The 19388-nt window shown below is 43.5% G+C and overlaps 4 protein-coding genes across 4 annotated transcripts; all 4 read right to left on the bottom strand.

Annotated features, from left to right (window-relative positions):
- Positions 1-40: 40 nt before the first annotated feature.
- LOC136954523 (protocadherin gamma-A8-like) lies at positions 41-2894 on the bottom strand. Its single transcript, XM_067248150.1, has 3 exons — positions 2531-2894; positions 468-1243; positions 41-136 (listed from the first exon to the last, which is right to left on the bottom strand). The coding sequence occupies exons 1-3, from the start codon at positions 2892-2894 to the stop codon at positions 41-43; spliced, it is 1236 nt and encodes a 411-aa protein (XP_067104251.1).
- Positions 2895-3133: 239 nt separating this feature from the next.
- LOC136954522 (protocadherin gamma-A6-like) lies at positions 3134-9329 on the bottom strand. The gene is made up of 6 exons (XM_067248149.1): positions 8966-9329; positions 6903-7678; positions 5895-5977; positions 5419-5699; positions 3356-4131; positions 3134-3172 (listed from the first exon to the last, which is right to left on the bottom strand). The coding sequence occupies exons 1-6, from the start codon at positions 9327-9329 to the stop codon at positions 3134-3136; spliced, it is 2319 nt and encodes a 772-aa protein (XP_067104250.1).
- A 239-nt stretch (positions 9330-9568) lies between these two features.
- On the bottom strand, positions 9569-12106 carry LOC136954519 (protocadherin gamma-A4-like). Its single transcript, XM_067248147.1, has 3 exons — positions 11792-12106; positions 9752-10504; positions 9569-9607 (listed from the first exon to the last, which is right to left on the bottom strand). Exons 1-3 carry the CDS (start codon positions 12104-12106, stop codon positions 9569-9571), a joined length of 1107 nt encoding a protein of 368 aa, XP_067104248.1.
- Positions 12107-15022: 2916 nt separating this feature from the next.
- Positions 15023-17704, bottom strand: LOC136954518 (protocadherin beta-15). Its single transcript, XM_067248146.1, has 2 exons — positions 15281-17704; positions 15023-15037 (listed from the first exon to the last, which is right to left on the bottom strand). The coding sequence occupies exons 1-2, from the start codon at positions 17702-17704 to the stop codon at positions 15023-15025; spliced, it is 2439 nt and encodes an 812-aa protein (XP_067104247.1).
- Between the last annotated feature and the right edge of the window lie 1684 nt (positions 17705-19388).

Raw genomic sequence — 19388 nt, 5'->3', positions numbered from 1 at the left:
ACCCCACCACATCGAACCTTATCTTGTGTCTCCCCCACACTCAGACGAATCTAAGATGTGAGACATAGAGCCTGTAAGCAACTTCATCAATCACAGTCCGCGTGATGGACCATATGCACATGCCTGCATGGCGCGGCTTCAAGAAACAAAGTTTCAGCACCATGGACAGCGAATTAGCTCAACGGCAGTGTCTATCTCTGTTGTTATGCAGAAGTCATGTTGAAATAAACTGGTTCATGCTCAACAAAACATAAGTTCACAGCAATAGTTAGTATCTTTAATCTCCTACCTCTGGTGTGTAATGATTCACGTCTTTACGGTGTAATTTGCATGACACAGGCAATCATTTAGTTGCAAAAATGTGTCTTGCAACATAAGAGCAGGAAACTACAACTAAAATATATATTTCCCCTCCCCCAAAAATGATTTTTTAAAAGATGACCATATACAAAATTAAGGAAACTCACCTCCAGTGGAGAGTCTGGTTCATCTAAGATGCTCTTTTCACTCTGTATCCGCTGCATGGTTCCTGTCAAGTTGGGGTCCATTATCAGGACGTTCTGACTACCGGGTCTGGCGAACTTACAGTCACTCTTTCTGGAGTCAGTCGTCCTGCACACCTCGTAATTGTACACGTGCTGCAGAGTTCCCGTTCCCAAAGTGTCTGCGTAACGCGGTGGATAATAAGGAATCACCGGGAGATTGGAATGATAGAGGATACGAGACTGTCTCCATCTGTATATTTTCACTGATATAATAACCACTAAACACGTGATGAAGAGAAATGAAACCACAGCCAAAGCCAAGACTAAGTAAAAAGTCAGGTTGTCATTGTACTCCTTGTCGTGCGTAAAGTCAGTGAACTCCGAGAGCACTTCAGGGAAGCTGTCTGCCACCGCCACGTTAACATTGACTGTAGCTGAACGAGAGGGCTGCCCGTTGTCCTCCACTACAACAGTGAGCCTTTGTTTCACTGCATCTTTATCAGTCACTTGGCGAACAGTTCTTACTTCCCCATTCTGTAAGCCCACTTCAAACAGCGCCCTGTCTGTGGCTTTCTGCAGTTTATAGGAGAGCCAGGCATTCTGTCCAGAGTCCACATCAACAGCCACAACTTTAGTGACCAGATAGCCCACATCTGCTGAACGAGGCACCATTTCAGCCACCAGAGAGCCGCCAGTCTGGACTGGGTACAGAACTTGAGGTGAGTTGTCGTTCTGATCTTGGATGAAGATATTTACAGTCACGTTGCTACTGAGCGGAGGAGAGCCACTATCTTGCGCTTTAACCACGAGTTTAAGTTGTTTTATTTGTTCATAATCAAATGAGCGAACAGCGTGCAAGGCTCCAGACTCAGAGTTAATTGATATGTAAGTAGAGATTGGGCTACCAACGAGCTGCGCATCATCAATAAAATAGGATATTCTCGAGTTCTTATCAGAGTCAGAATCAGTAGCTTTGACTGTAAATACGGACACTCCCGGTGCATTATTCTCTGTTATGTAGGCTGAATATGTGCTTTTATCGAAATTAGGAGCATTGTCATTGACGTCAGATATTCTCAGGTGTAACGTTCTGGTGTTAGAGAGGCGAGGTGAACCTGAATCGGTTGCCGTTATGGTGATATTGTATCCAGCAGTTGATTCTCGATCAAAAGCTTCATCTGATATCAAATTATAATAGTTGGTTAAGGACGACAAAATTTTAAAGGGCAGTTTTGTGTCTATGGAGCAAGTAATCTGACCATTTCTCTCGGAGTCAGCATCTTTAACATTGACAATTGCAATCGTGGTACCTGGAGGAGCGTCTTCAGACACGGGGCTGGAGAAGGACATGACGTTTATAACAGGCGCGTTGTCATTAACGTCTGCAACTTCAATTATAACTTTACTAGTGCCTGTTAGGCCACCTTGATCCTTTGCTTCCACTCTGATCTCGTATTTCTTATCTTTCTCATAATCAATGTGGCCTGATACAAATATAGTTCCAGTATTCTCATCCATGACAAATATGTCAGCAATATTACCTTTTGATTTTGAAAAGCTATATGTTACTTGTCCATATGATCCACTATCTGCATCGCTAGCATTTACGGTTGTGATATAGGTACCCTTAAGGGCGTTCTCCATCACACTCGCTCTATACATTGTCTGATTAAACACGGGAGCATTATCATTAGCATCTAGTACAGTGATTTCTATGTTTACTGTGCCAGATCTCTGCGGACTTCCACCGTCTACAGCGATTAGCTTTAAAGATAGACGGGGATGCTCCTCTCTGTCTAACAGTTTTTGAAGCACCATTTCAGCATATTTACTACCGTCTGGATTTGCATGTTTTCTCAGTATGAAATTGTTGTTGGGGGTTAAAACATAGTCCTGGAGACCATTAAGTCCTACGTCGTCGTCGTCTGCATTCTCCAGTGGAAATTGTGCTCCAGCTGTAGCAGATTCGCTGATTTCAAACTGTATATCTTTATGTGGAAAAGCAGGCGCATGGTCGTTAACATCTAAAATCTCAACAGTTACACGATGGAGCTCCATAGGATTTTCTAATATTATTTCGAAGCTGAAGCTACACGGAGTGACGTCGCCACAGAGCTGCTCTCGGTCTATTCTCTCACCCACGACTAGAATCCCTTTGTCTGTCTTCAGCTCCGTGTACTGAATGCTCTCTCCGGTCACGATCCGGGCCCGACCTGTTCGTAGCCTTTCCAAATCTATTCCTAGATCTTGTGCTACGTTACCAATTAGCGATCCTTTCTTCATCTCCTCCAAAATAGAATATCGAATTTGACCACAAACAATGTGACTGAAACAAAGAAAAGCAAGCAGTTGCCATCGTAATCTCAAACGCAAACGTCCTTCTGATTCAGCAAATTCCTCTAATGCCATGGTCAAAAAATGTAATATGTCCGACAGTTATATTCCACCTCAAACAACACACGTTTAAAGGCAAATCTATCAATTAATCCGTGTTAGTTTCAACATTTAATTCGTGTATTTCTAGAGAATTTAGTCTACGTTCCGCACAGCCTTGTTGTAAGAACATAGCCTCTCCCTTTCTGCAGAGCGCAGGCATAGAGGTGGAGACAAAAATGACTGACAGCTCTACACAGACAACGTTTTCATGATCAACAGCGTCCCTTACAGTCCAAAACTTGAACATCATCCTACGTCAAAGAACGATACAAAATGGCTCAGTTAAATGTACTACACGCCAAGTTATGACTTTGTATCTATGGATATACTAAGTATAATGCACAACTTTGTCAATGCGACATACACATGGAAAATGATCAAAGGCTTTGTAAAATACATAACACCAAATAAATATAATTGAAAAAAAAACTCACTTCAAGTGGAGAATCTGGTTCGTCTAAGATGTTCTTTTCACTCTGTATCCGCTGCATGGTTCCTGTCAAGCTGGGGTCCATTATCAGGACGTTCTGACTACCCGGTCTGGCGAACTTACAGTCACTCTTTCTGGAGTCAGTCGTCCTGCACACCTCGTAATTGTACACGTGCTGCAGAGTTCCCGTCCCCAAAGTGTCTGCGTAACGCGGTGGATAATACGGAATCACTGGGAGATTGGAATGATAGAGGATGCGAGACTGTCGCCATCTGTATATTTTCACAGATATAATAACCACTAAACACGTGATGAACAGAAATGAAACTACAGCCAAGGCCAAGACTAAGTAAAAAGTCAGGTTGTCATTGTAATCCTTGTCGTGCGTAAAGTCAGTGAACTCCGAGAGCACTTCAGGGAAGCTGTCCGCCACCGCCACGTTAACATTGACTGTAGCTGAACGAGAGGGCTGCCCGTTGTCCTCCACTACAACAGTGAGCCTTTGTTTCACTGCATCTTTATCAGTCACTTGGCGAACAGTTCTTATTTCCCCATTCTGTAAGCCCACTTCAAACAGCGCCCTGTCTGTGGCTTTCTGCAGTTTATAGGAGAGCCAGGCATTCTGTCCAGAGTCCACATCAACAGCCACCACTTTAGTGACCAGATAGCCCACATCTGCTGAACGAGGCACCATTTCAGCCACCAGAGAGCCGCCAGTCTGGACTGGGTACAGAACTTGAGGTGAGTTGTCATTCTGATCTTGGATGAAAATATTTACAGTCACGTTGCTACTGAGCGGAGGAGAGCCACTATCTTGCGCTTTGACCACGAGTTTAAGTTGTTTTATTTGTTCATAATCAAATGAGCGAACAGCGTGCAAGGCTCCAGTCTCAGAGTTAATTGATATGTAAGTAGAGATTGGGCTACCAACGAGCTGCGCATCATCAATAAAATAGGATATTCTTGAGTTCTTATCAGAGTCAGAATCACTCGCTTTGACTGTAAATACGGACACTCCCGGTGAATTATTCTCTGTTATGTAGGCTGAATATGTGCTTTTATCGAAATTAGGAGCATTGTCATTGACGTCAGATATTCTCAGGTGTAACGTTCTGGTTTTAGAGAGGGGAGGTGAACCGGAATCGGTTGCTGTTATGGTGATATTGTATCCAGCAGTTGATTCTCGGTCAAAAGCTTCATCTGATATCAAATTATAGTAGTTGGTTAAGGACGACATAATTTTAAAGGGCAGTTTTGTGTCTATGGAGCAATAAATCTGACCATTTCTCTCGGAGTCAAGATCTTTAACATTGATAATTGCAATCGTGGTACCTGGAGGAGCATCTTCAGACACGGGGCTGGAGAAGGACATGACGTTTATAACAGGCGCGTTGTCATTAACGTCTGCAACTTCAATTATAACTTTACTAGTGCCTGTTAGGCCACCTTGATCCTTTGCTTCCACTCTGACCTCATATTTCTTATCTTTCTCATAATCAATGTGGCCTGATACAAATATAGTTCCAGTATTCTCATCCATAATGAATATGTCGTCAATATTACCTTTTAATTTCGAAAAGCTGTATGTTATGTGTCCATTCGACCCACTATCTGCATCGCTAGCATTTACTGTTGTGATATAGGTACCCTTAAGGGCGTTCTCCATCACACTCGCTCTATACACTGTCTGATTAAACACGGGAGCATTATCATTAGCATCTAGTACAGTGATTTCTATATTTACTGTGCCTGATCTCTGCGGACTTCCACCGTCTACAGCGATCAGCTTTAAAGATAGACGGGGATGCTCCTCTCTGTCTAACAATTTTTGAAGCACCATTTCAGCATATTTACTACCGTCTGGATTCGCATGTTTTCTCAGTATGAAATTATTGTTGGGGGTTAAAACATAGTCCTGGAGACCATTTAGTCCTACGTCGTCATCCTCTGCATTCTTCAGTGGAAATTGTGCTCCAACTGTAGCAGATTCGCTGATTTCAAACTGTATATCTTTATGTGGAAAAGCAGGCGCATGGTCATTAACATCTAAAATCTCAACAGTTACACGATGGAGCTCCATAGGATTTTCTAATATTATTTCGAAGCTGAAGCTACACGGAGTGACGTCGCCACAGAGCTGCTCTCGGTCTATTCTCTCACTCACGACTAGAATCCCTTTGTCTGTCTTCAGCTCCGTGTACTGAATGCTCTCTCCGGTCACGATCCGGGCCCGACCTGTTCGAAGCCTTTCCAAATCTATTCCTAGATCTTGTGCTACGTTACCGATTAGCGATCCTTTCTTCATCTCCTCCAGAATAGAATATCGAATTTGACCAAAAACAACGTGACTGAAACAGAGAAAAGCCAGCAGTTGCCATCGAAATCTCAAACGCAAACGTCCTTTTGCTTGAGCAAATTCTTCTAATGCCATGGTCAAACAGTGGAAAATATCCGAGTTGTATTCCACTGTAAACACTACACGTTTAAAGGATAATTCTATAAATAAACAAATGCGTGTTAGTTTGAACGTTTCCTTCGTGTACATGTAGATAATGTACTCTCCGTCTCGCACAGCCTCTCCCTCTCCTCCGCAGAGCGCAGGCATAGAGGTGGAGACTAAAAATGACTGACACAGACAAGGTTTTCATGATCAACAGCGTCCCTTACCGTCTAAAACCAGAACAACATTCTATGCCATAAAGAACGATACCCACTTACTCACAGTTGATGTACCACCCGTCAACGCATGACTATGTGTTTTATGTATTATGTGAATACGGAACATGACAACAAAATTAGGATACGTCCCAGAAATGCTGACAACACCAAATTAAAATCTCCGTAACCAACACAGTGCAATACTATTGTTCCTGTACTTACTGAACTCATTTTTCAGTATTCCCTCACCCCACCACATTAAACTTGATCTTGCATCTCCCCCACAACCAGATGCATCTAAGATGTGAGACATAAAGCGTGTAAGCAACTTCACCAACTACGGTCCACGTGTTGGACCAGATGCACATGCTTGGCGCGGCTTCCAGCATAGAATGCAATACATGCCTTTGCTGCTTCTTAAATATCCATTGTAACTTTCAAGCTCACCCATACGTTCAAATATGACAGCTAGGATCTTTAACAACACCACTTGTATGTGGAAGATGGGATCCCATCCTCTGCATTTTCCCCAAAACAATACAACGTGTATTTGCAGAAAAAAAGAATGGTAGAACAAATTTTCAGCACCATGGACAGCGAATTAACAAACGGCAGTGTGTCTGTCTCTGCTGTTATGCAGAAGTCATGTTGAAATCAACTGGTTCTTGTTGATGCCCAACAAAACATTAGTTCACAGCAATAGTTAGTATCTTTAATCTTCTACCGCTGGTGTGTAATGCTGCACGTCTCATTTGCATGACACATGCAATAATTTAGATGCAATAATGTATCTTGCAAGAATAGAGCAGGAAACTACAACTAAAATATATATTTACCCTCCCCAAGAAAGTATTTTGTAAAAGATGACCATATAAAACATTAAGGAAACTCACCTCCAGTGGAGAGTCTGGTTCATCTAAGATGCTCTTTTCACTCTGTATCCGCTGCATGGTTCCTGTCAAGTTGGGGTCCATTATCAGGACGTTCTGACTACCGGGTCTGGTGAAATTACAGTCACTCTTTCTGGAGTCAGTTGTCCTGCACACCTCGTAATTGTACACGTGCTGCAGAGTTCCAGTCCCCAAAGTGTCTGCGTAACGTGGTGGATAATAAGGAATCACCGGGAGATTGGAATGATAGAGGATACGAGACTGTCTCCATCTGTATATTTTCACGGATATAATAACCACAAGACACGTGATGAACAGAAATGAAACTACAGCCAAAGCCAAGACTAAGTAAAAAGTCAGGTTGTCATTGTACTCCTTGTCGTGCGTAAAGTCAGTGAACTCCGAGAGCACTTCAGGGAAGCTGTCCGCCACCGCCACGTTAACATTGACTGTAGCTGAACGAGAGGGCTGCCCGTTGTCCTCCACTACAACAGTAAGCCTTTGTTTCACTGCATCTTTATCAGTCACTTGGCGAACAGTTCTTATTTCCCCATTCTGTAAGCCCACTTCAAACAGCGCCCTGTCTGTGGCTTTCTGCAGTTTATAGGAGAGCCAGGCATTCTGTCCAGAGTCCACATCAACAGCCACAACTTTAGTGACCAGATAGCCCACATCTGCTGAACGAGGCACCATTTCAGCCACCAGAGAGCCGCCAGTCTGGACTGGGTACAGAACTTGAGGTGAGTTGTCGTTCTGATCTTGGATGAACATATTTACAGTCACGTTGCTACTGAGCGGAGGAGAGCCACTATCTTGCGCTTTGACCACGAGTGTAAGTTGTTTTATTTGTTCATAATCAAATGAGCGAACAGCGTGCAAGGCTCCAGTCTCAGAGTTAATTGATATGTAAGTAGAGATTGGGCTACCAACGAGCTGCGCATCATCAATAAAATAGGATATTCTCGAGTTCTTATCAGAGTCAGAATCAGTAGCTTTGACTGTAAATACGGACACTCCCGGTGAATTATTCTCTGTTATATATGCTGAATATGTGCTTTTATCGAAATTAGGAGCATTGTCATTGACGTCAGATATTCTCAGGTGTAACGTTCTGGTTTTAGAGAGGGGAGGTGAACCGGAATCGGTTGCTGTTATGGTGATATTGTATCCAGCAGTTGATTCTCGGTCAAAAGCTTCATCTGATATCAAATTATAGTAGTTGGTTAAGGACGACATAATTTTAAAATGGAGTTTTGTGTCAATGGAGCAAGTAATCTGACCGTTTCTCTCGGAGTCAAGATCTTTAACATTGATAATTGCAATCGTGGTACCTGGAGGAGCGTCTTCAGACACTGGGCTGGAGAAGGACATGACGTTTATAACAGGCGCGTTGTCATTAACGTCTGCAACTTCAATTATAACTTTACTAGTGCCTGTTAGGCCACCTTGATCCTTTGCTTCTATCCGAACTTCGAATTTCTTATCTTTTTCGTAATCTATTTGCCCAGAAACAGATATAACTCCAGTATCTCTATTTATTATAAATATATCCGCTATGCCGCCCTTCAGTTTCGAAAAACTATAAGACATTTGTCCGTTTGCTCCAGAGTCTGCGTCAGTGGCATTAACAGTTATGATGTAGGCGCCCTTCTGGGCGTTTTCCATCACAGTGGCTCTGTAGACGGACTGGTTAAACACGGGAGCATTATCATTTATATCTAGTACAGTGATATCTATATTAACTGTGCCAGACTTCTGCGGATTTCCACCGTCTACAGCGATCAGCTTTAAAGATAGACGAGGATTGTCCTCTCTGTCTAACGGTTTCTGAAGCACCATTTCAGCATATTTACTACCTTCTGGATTCGCATGTTGTTTAAGAATGAAATTGTCGTTGGGGGTTAAAACATAGTGCTGGAGACCATTAAGTCCTACGTCGTCATCCTCTGCGCTCTCCAGTGGAAATTGTGCTCCAATTGTAGCTGACTCACTGATTTCAAAGTTTACAACTGTATTTGGAAAAGCAGGTGCATGGTCGTTAACATCTAAAATCTCAACTGTTACACGATGGAGCTCCATAGGATTTTCTAATATTATTTCAAAGCTGAAGCTACACGGAGTGACGTCGCCACAGAGCTGCTCCCGGTCTATTCTCTCACCCACGACTAGAATCCCTTTGTCTGTCTTCAGCTCCGTGTACTGAATGCTCTCTCCGGTCACGATACGGGCCCGACCCGCTCGGAGCCTTTTTAAATCAATTCCTAGATCTTGTCCTACGTTACCAATTAGCGATCCTTTCTTCATCTCCTCCGGAACAGAATATCGAATTTGACCACAAACAATGTGACTGAAACAAAGAAATGCAAGCAGTTGCCATCGTAATCTCAAACGCAAACGTCCTTCTGATTCAGCAAATTCCTCTAATGCCATGGTCAAAAAATGTAATATGTCCGCCAGTTATATTCCACCTCAAACAACACACGTTTAAAGGCAAGTCTATCAATTAATCCGTATAAATTTCAACATTCCATTCGTGTATTTCTAGAGAACTTAGTCTACGTTCCGCACAGCGTTGTTGTAAGAACATAGCCTCTCCCTCTTTGCAGAGCACAGGCATGGAGGTGGAAACTAAAATGACTGACAGCACTGCACAGACAACGTTTTCATGATCAACAGCGTCCCTTACAGTCTGAAACTTGAACATCATTCTACGTCATAGAACGATACAAAATGACTCACACGCCAAGTTATGACGTATAAAGCACAGCCTTGTCAATGTGACATACATGGAGAAATGGCAAAGGTTTTGTAAAATACATAACACCAAATCAATATAATAATAAAAAACTCACCTCTAGTGGAGAGTCTGGTTCGTCTAAGATGTTCTTTTCACTCTGTATCCGTTGCATGGTTCCTGTCAAGCTGGGGTCCATTATCAGGACGTCCTGACTACCCGGTCTGTCGAATTTACAGTCACTCTTTCTGGAGTCAGTCGTCCTGCACACCTCATAATTATACACGTGCTGCAAAGTTCCAGTCCCCAAAGTATCTGCGTAACGAGGTGGATAGTACGGAATAACCGGGAGATTGGAATGATAGAGGATACGAGATTGTCTCCATCTGTATATTTTCACGGATATAATAACCACCAAACACGTAATGAAAAGAAATGAAACTACAGCCAAAGCCAAGACTAAGTAAAAAGTCAGGTTGTCATTGTACTCCTTGTCGTGCGTAAAGTCAGTGAACTCCGAGAGCACTTCAGGGAAGCTGTCCGCCACCGCCACGTTAACATTGACTGTAGCTGAACGAGAGGGCTGTCCGTTGTCCTCCACTACAACAGTGAGCCTTTGTTTCACTGCATCTTTATCAGTCACTTGGCGAACAGTTCTTATTTCTCCATTCTGTAAGCCCACTTCAAACAGCGCCCTGTCAGTGGCTTTCTGCAGTTTATAGGAGAGCCAGGCATTCTGTCCAGAGTCAACATCAACAGCCACGACTTTAGTAACCAGATAGCCCACATCTGCTGAACGAGGCACCATTTCAGCCACCAGAGAGCCGCCAGTCTGGACTGGGTACAGAACCTGAGGTGCGTTGTCGTTCTGGTCTTGAACATTAATAAGAACGGTGGTATTACTACTGAGAGGGGGCGATCCTCCGTCTTGAGCTTTTACATGTATTTTGAACTCCCTGATTTGCTCGTAGTCAAGTGAGCGCACCGAATGTATAACCCCGTTTTCTGAGTTGATAGAGAAGTACGTGGACACTGGATTCCCATTAACCTCCCCTTCAATGAGATAATAAGCAATTCGTGAGTTGTGGCCATTGTCTGGATCTGTGGCTTTTATGGTAAGTACCGATACTCCGGGAGAATTGTTTTCCATCACTTGTGTGCTATAGACACTCTGACTGAATGCTGGTGCGTTATCATTTACATCAGTGATATCTAAGACGACCGTTTTCTTGCTCGACAACGGTGGCGAGCCTTCATCTGTAGCAATAAGTGTGACATTGTAACTAGAAACTTTCTCTCGGTCCAAAGTATTTTCCGTTACTAAGGTGTAATAGTTTCTGAGAGATGACTTTATCTTAAATGGAAGGTTTTCGTCTATGTCTAATCGCACCTGGCCGTTTTTGCCCGAGTCGATATCCTGGACACTAATTAACGCTATGACTGTGCCTGGAAGAGAATCCTCTTTAATTTTTCCCGAATAAGATGCAAGACCAATTGTAGGACCGTTATCATTTACATCCAATACCTCAATGATTAATTTACTTACACCTGTGAGACCCCCTGGATCTTTGGCAAGAAGGTTAATTTCATATTTTTGAACAGTCTCATAATCCATTGCACCTTTTAGTTTGATCTCCCCTGTATTAGGGTCTATGTTGAACGCTGGAGGGGTACCTTCTTCCATATGTGTAAAATAATAAGTAACATTGCTATTGTATCCTTGGTCTGCATCTATTGCGCTTACTTTAATAATTATTGTACCAGAGGGAGCGTTCTCAATAACAGAGGCTTTGTATAAAGACTCAGTAAAAATAGGCGCATTGTCATTTGCGTCTAGAACAGTGACGTGTATTTTAACTGTTCCAGATCTCTGTGGGTCCCCACCATCGACCGCTGTTAAAATCAGAGAGTGTTCGCTTTGTTTCTCATGATCTAACACAGATTGTAACACCATTTCTGTATACTTGCTTCCGTCAGCTCTGTTGTGCTGTTTAAGAACGAAATTATCGGTAGGTTTCAGTGAATAGCTTTGCAATGAATTCACATCTGCGTCTGGGTCCACCGCACTATCAAGCAAGAACACAGCTCCGATTGGAGCTGACTCACTGATTTCCAAATGTATTTCCTTTTTAGAAAATGCAGGTGCATGGTCGTTTATATCTTGAATTTCGATGGTAATCGTAAACAACTCAAGGGGATTTTCAAGAATCATCTCTGAACTAAAGCTACACGGAGATTTCTGACCGCACAGTTTTTCCCTGTCAATCCTGTCACTGACAACCAATTGTCCTTTGTTCTGGTTCAGCTCTACATATTGGTTATTTCCGTCTATAACAAGCCGCGCACGGCCGGAAACCAACCTTTTAACATCCAGGCCCAAGTCTTTCGCCACATCTCCAACAAATTGACCCTTTCTCATCTCCTCTGGTATAGAATAACGGATTTGTCCGCTCGCGGCGCGGAGAAAGAACATCAGCAAAATTGATACTTTCCATCGCAAACCACACCCTGCGCTTCCCAATAAATCCATAGCGTTTTCCAAAACGTGAATACGATGGAAAAAAAATCATGGACGAAATTCGTGAACTCCCGAAACCTTATCAAAATTGTATTTCAGTCGTGTGACTCAATGAGGCCTGCTGTTACCACATAGGCCTACTGTGTTAAAGTGCGTTAGACATATCTGCGACAGCATATATTGGATCGTGCAGTAGTAGTTTCCTTGGACAACAGCACCACTCAGAGTGAGTGCATAGAAGGACATGTGTGGCATTCTCTACTGAAGTGCTGGGACTTGATCACAGGAAAGACCTATCACAGACCAGACCTAAACTATAACCCAACCCTGATTTAACCATATCCATACAGTTTGACAGCAAGAACATAATAACTGCATGATGAAATATGTGGTCTAAAGTCAATGCATTATTTAACAAAACATACAGTATGCATGATACATTCATAATAATAATTGTATTGCAACAACATTACTTCAATTTCAAAAAGGAGGTTGAACGCAAAAAAGTAAATGGTTCACCTTTAACACACTCTAAATTGAACATGTACAGGACATGGATGGTAAAATCGTATCAGTATCAAGAATGAGACCATGCTTGCTTAGAATGTTCCCATCCTTGTGTAATGACACAGTTCAGTTCCCTGAATTAGCTCCACCAGAGGGCAATACACCACCAGAAAATACTGTCAATAAACCACTATCATTATGAAAAAAAATCTAAATTATGAATTCACATTCATTCAACAGGCAACATGACTAAATAGCAAACAGGCTTTCAACTGCAGGCACTGAGCCATTGTGTGGATGGGCTCTCATGTGAGCATCATAGTGAGGGCCTAACACTAACTTGCCTGCTCAGGAAGCCATGCACACTCAGAGTATAAAATCCATTGTGTACAGTTACAAACGCACACTCACTGAGCCATAGAGACCGATGTGTGGGCCAGTCACCAGCCCTTGAAGAATCCCCAATATGATTTCATGATCCAATCTGATAAGTCCACTGACCTAGATCTGAGATGAAGATGAAGAGGAAAATCCATCCAGTAGAGAACCACCCACTGCAGTATCACTGCTCAACACAACCCACTGCAAATAAAAGCAATGATCCCAACACATTGCAGAGCGCCCAGCAGGGATGTGTGTATCTATTCGGCTGACAGGTTGAGCACAGGTAAGCTAGCATTTTTACTGGGTCACGTGGGCCTTTTGCCAGCAGTCAGCACTGAAACAGCTGACTGCTACACCAGGCACCAGTCAAGCTGCAGCTGCGCACACACACACTCACACACACACACAGGCAACCATCACATTAGTATGCGTGTTGCCGCAAACCATAACATTCGCCACATTATGACTGTGCATTATTCAGATGATGGCTTCACATCAGGACGCAGGGGTATACATATTTATGAGGTGGAAACTAGGCTAGAAGTACAGAAGCCTCACAGTAGATAAGTGGTGCTGCTGGCAGAACTGGGCATCACTGTTTGTGAAAATTCAGCTGCCTGCTCAACATAAAAAGCAAATGTCATGGGAGTCTGATTTAAAAAAATGGTAATGGCTGTACACAATGTATTGGCACAGTGAGATTTCATTTCATGAATGTTTTCTATCGTGAGTGTATGTGTGACAAAGTGAATGAGTAACTGAGAGGTATAGAATAAAGGAGAGGGAGAGAGACCAGACTTATAGGTGTAAAGCACACTGTATGAATGTGTTGAGTTCTGTTGACACTGAGTGGAGAAACAGTAATTTACGACAGTGTATGAAGAGGAGAATGGAAGATGTCTTACCTGTCAATTGTGTAGAGGCAGGTCCATGAGGAAGAGCACAATGGGTAAAAAGAAGACAGACAACTCAAATTGTGTCAATTATGCAATTTGACTATATCCTGCTTCCATCAAATGCCACATTTTGAGTGATGGTCTGATGGGTAAGTTTAATTAAAGTAGAACACCCCTTGTTACGCTCAGTGACATCACAATAACATCACAATAACAGTATAATGATATCAACCATGAGCCAACCCCCCCCCCCACCTTCCCTCCCCATCTCTCTCTCTCTCTCTCTCTCTCTCTCTCTCTCTCTCTCTCTCTCTCTCTCTCTCTCTCTCTCTCTCTCTCTCTCTCTCTCTCTCTCTCTCTCTCTCTCTCTCTCTCTCTCTCTCTCTCTCTCTCTCTCTCTCTCTCTCTCTCTCTCTTTCACTCACACATGGGAAGCACACATGGGTTCACCCAGGAATCCGTCCGATGAGACAAGCTCACTACTCAAGCCCTGTACTGTCAACTTAGTGTGAGTCTGTCACACACTTGCACTGGGTACACAAACAGGCACAGACACATAGTCAGATACACACTCAGGCAATCTACATGACTACAGACACACAGACACACACATACTGACACCTTTATATAGGTGCGTGAGTGTTACCATTGCCCTGAACAAAATTAATTGACACAATGTCAGACTTTGTGTGACCCTAATGTTGACCTACATGACTCAAACTACAATGTACCTTATAGGAGTAGTAGAAAGCTAGAGTGAAGACAACAGCCTAAACATAAAAACTATTTCTTTGCCTCATACATTTTTCTTTTTTATTCAAAACATACAGCTACAGACAGCTAACTATACCACTACTAATATGACCATGAGATAAGCCACATATCACACAAAGGGGTGGGCCTTCACATAGACATTGCAGTGAGGGCAGATTTATAGATCTCAGAAACATAGAAAGTATGTCAGAACAACTCAGATTAACTAACATAAGCCTGTATTTCACATCCTTGTAAACTCAACATCAGAGTGTCACATAAGACTGGCAACCTCATGCCTGGTCTGTCATTTCTACTGGTAATCCATCACTTAGTCCTGCATTAACTGCACAGGATGAGAGGTGTTGACAGTCTCATGCACACATGTACAGACACACAGCCTGGTTTTCCATATGTATTCAAATCTGCTAAGGGTTAAAGATCACATAGATTTTGTGTGTGCGTCTGTGTGTGTTTGTGAGTGAGTGAGTGAGTGAGTGACAGAGTGAGAACGTGTTGGGATGCTCATATAATTGCCTTCAAAAAGTATTTCGACATGAGCCCCAGTAGGATTTGTCACTTGGCTCACCTTAAGACCAGCTGCCCTTTCGGCGGTCATGCGCCTGAGTGTGTTGTTTTTTTGATAGACCGCACTCCTCTTTTTTAAGATATCAGTGTCCAAACTAGAGCCGAAACGGAAATCGCCCTTCCATGAGCCAGTAGTCAAAAAGGAGTCGTATCTGTCATCTTTGAAAAGTGTTCCACTGCGGCTGACGTCAGTGTAGCTTGGGGGACAGTAGGCCGAGGGGAAAACGGGGAGGCTCGAGGTTGCCGCTCGGTACACGTAGCCTCGTCTACAGACCTTGTAATACGTGACCGTGCTGATTAAAATGAGAAGGAGGGATGAAACCGTCACTAGAGCAAGGATCAAGTACAGTGTGACATTTTCGCTGACCTGCTGTTCCTCCCTAATCTCAAACAGTTCGGAGAAAACAGGCAGACCGTCGCCAATGAGCACATTCACTGTAGCCGTTGCAGAGAGGGATTCGGGCCCGTTATCCTTTACGAGGATCACAAGCATTTGTTTTTGTTCGTCCCCCTCTAAAAAAGGTCTGAGGGTTCTTATTTCTCCGCAATGCAGCCCGATAGTGAAGAGATTAGTCTGTGTGGCTTTGATCACACGGTAGGATAGCCAGGCGTTATGCCCAGAGTCGGCGTCTAAAGCAACAACTTTAGTCACAAGGTAACCTTTTGGCGCCTCCAACGGAACCATATCATCCGCTATGTAGTTGGTGGATTGGACCGGATAAAGAACCACAGGCGCGTTATCGTTCTGATCCCCAATGAAAATCTTGACAATGCAAGTGCTTGAGAGAGGGGGATCGCCTCCGTCTCGTGCTGTCACGTGCACTTGGTAATAAACAGACAGTTCGTAATCAAATGGTCGAGAGGTGTAGAGGTCCCCGGTTTCTGAGTTAATGGAGAGGAACGAGGACGTTCCTGGGGCAGTGTCCTCCGATAAAGTGTACAATAGTTTAGAGTTGTATCCGGCATCCAGATCTTCTGCTATCACCCTAGTCAAAAATGTCCCTCTAGGCTGGTTTTCCCAAACTTGAGCGCTATACTCTTTCTGCGTAAACATGGGGGGGTTGTCATTAATGTCACTGATTACAATATGGACCAGTTTCCTACTGGAGAGTGAAGGAGAGCCAGCATCAATGGCAGTGACTGTTATATTATATTGAGGGTACATCTCCCGATCTAATAGCCCATCAGTCACTAGCATGTAGTAACTTTTTACCTCCGATATCAACTTAAAGGGAAGACCGTCTGAGATTACACAATTGACCCGTCCGCTATTTCCAGTGTCCAAGTCATACACGTTGAGCAGAGCCACCATGGTTCCTGGTTTTGAGTCCTCGGCCAAGGTGGCTGAGGCAGATTTCACAGTTACAACTGGCTTGTTATCGTTCACGTCAATTACCTCGATTATGAGTTTACAGTGAGAGGCCTGACCCCCGCCATCTTTGGCCTGGACGTCTAGTTCATGCGCACTCGCCTCTTCATAATCGATAGGCCCTGCCACCCTTACCTCACCGCTCACGGGATCAATTTTAAACACTCCTCTACTTTTATCTGACATGCGACTGAAAGAGTAAGTTACATCCCCGTATACACCATCATCTAAATCCGTGGCATTGAGCGACGCCACTAAAGCACCCGTGGCAGAGTTCTCGAGGACAGAGGTTTTGTAAACCCTCCGGTTAAAAATGGGGACATTGTCGTTAGAGTCCAGAACACGAATGAGAATAGATGCGGTGCCGGTTCTAGCGGGATTGCCACCATCAATACCGTTAATGGTGAGAGTGTATTCGGCTTGAGTCTCCCGGTCTAATGTTTTTCTCAGAACCAGTTCGGGGTATGCGTTTGCATTCAACTGGGTATTTAATTCAAGTGCAAAATGTTCATTTGGACTCAGTTTATATACACGAACCGTGTTGGTCCCCAAATCAGGGTCGTGTGCGCTCTCCAGAGGGAAGCGTCTCCCTAGAACGGTAGACTCAACCAGCTCAAGCTCAGTTATTCCCGTAGCAAAGGCAGGACTGTTGTCATTCACATCTTGAATATCCAAAACAAGACTGTACACTTTGAGCGGATCCTCCAAAAGAAGCTGATACTGCAGGACGCAGACTGCCGCCTGCGCGCACAGCTCCTCTCGGTCTATCCGCTCACTGACCAACAAAGAGCCCGACGCAGAGTCAAGCTCGCAGAGCTGACGAGTGCCCTCCGCCACGATGCGAACTCGACGAGCATTAAGCTCCGCCACATTTAAACCCAAATCTTGAGCGACATTCCCAATGACCGAGCCGCGTGCCATCTCTTCTGGTACAGAGTAGCGAACCTCTCCAAATGACACGCCAAACAGGACGAAGAACAAAATATGCAGCCATGTTAGTTTTACGCACAGCTTTCTGGTGGAGTATTTGTTCTTAAAACGGTTTATTGTCGCCATAATCATAATCCTTTAATTGTATTCGTCAGAGAGAAATTGAAAGAGTAAATATAAAAGAAAATAGAATATCAGAGCAAAGCTCCACTCCCTATCTACTCTTGAGCTGAGTAAAGCAAGTCCAACAGTGGATACTCGTGTCAGGTTGGATTTCCCTCTCTCCGCTTCAGTCTCTCCCTCTATCTATCTCCCTCTCCCGCCCCCCACACATACAGGCACACTGTACGCTCTTCCGCCCCACATACACAGGCACAATGAGCACAAAAGCCTCTGGTATTAACCCACCATTCCTGCATCATTAACATAGGGACTGTAACGAAGCACCAGCATCAGACTCAATATAAGAGCGTCACCCATAGACAACGTTGAAAATTACAGTATGCCAGACCTCAAAATATTTGAAGATACTTTAAGTTAGTATAATCGGTTAAAGAGCAAAAGCTGCCAAAGTGAATATAAGAGAAAATAAGAGAAGATTCGAATAATGAGATCCGCATTTCAAACGATGTAACCGTTTCGAAAACAATAGTGCTACAAACTAATATTTCTCCTGTTTGGCGGTCTATGTTTTTATCTTTTCAAAACTAGAGAGGGTACAATTTCATGGAAAATTGTGATGTGTGCTTGCGTCCGTTGCAGATGGGGCAGTTGACTACAGTGGGTGTGGTGATTAGTACCTGATATGGTCCTTCCCACCTTGGGCTGGACCAGTTCTTTCTTTTGATATCTTTAATCTCCTCGTTTGACTTCTCCACTCTTTGGTTTACTGCTTCACCTGGAACAGAATTTAGCAGAAGATATCTCTTTTCTAGTTAGCATTTTTATAAAATCGGTTAACGTTAGTGTCATCTATAGGTCATGTGGGGAGAGGGCTCTCTACTGACAAAGGAAGGCTAGCACCAGTATTTTTAGAATATAACCTTACATTCAAAGTTTCTCCGACAGCAGTAAAAAAAACATGTAGGCCTATGTATCACCTCCAAAACTATTGTTTAAACTAATATCAATCATCTCACCTTTCAAATGCCATACCGGCTATCCGCTGGTAGATGGCTGAGCGGTTAGGGAGTCGGGCTGTTGATCATAAGGTTGCCGGTTCGATTCCCGGCCGTGAAAAATGACGTTGTGTCCTTGGGCAAGGCACTTCATCCTACTGGCCTCAGGGAGAATGTCCCTGTACTTACTGTAAGTCGCTCTGGATAAGAGCATCTGCTAAATAACTAAATGTAATGTAATGTAACTGGTTGGTAGTTAAGCTACTGTAGCTGGCTACCACCAGCTGGAACATCTGGTGCTTTGGAAAACTGCATATCAGCTACATAGCAGGCATAATGTAACATTTTGCTCACCTGTAGGGTAATGTGTTGATATCACAGCCTGGAAACATAGCTAGCTACATAACATGTTATTACCATGGCCTGTGCCTGTGGCATTTCTGCAGCTGTCAGAAGCGGAGGCATCTTCCCTTACGAAGTGAATGAGATACTGAACTGATGTTCTACTGTAGACAAACGCAGGTTTGTGACTGTGGCTAGCTAGTTAGCTGGGGCTTGTTCCATAAAGCGAGTTTACAGAATAAGCCAGGTTTATGTCAAGTCCTTGAATATTCTGTAAACTATGAGTAACAGGCCTCAGGGCACTATAGGCTTTTCTATAAAGTACAATGTTTATCTAACTTTTGGTTGCA

Source organism: Osmerus mordax, chromosome 12 (genome assembly GCF_038355195.1).
Source record: "Osmerus mordax isolate fOsmMor3 chromosome 12, fOsmMor3.pri, whole genome shotgun sequence".
Lineage (NCBI taxonomy): Eukaryota > Metazoa > Chordata > Actinopteri > Osmeriformes > Osmeridae > Osmerus > Osmerus mordax.
Note: the sequence above shows the minus strand (reverse complement) of the source record. Positions and strands in the feature narration are given on the sequence as shown.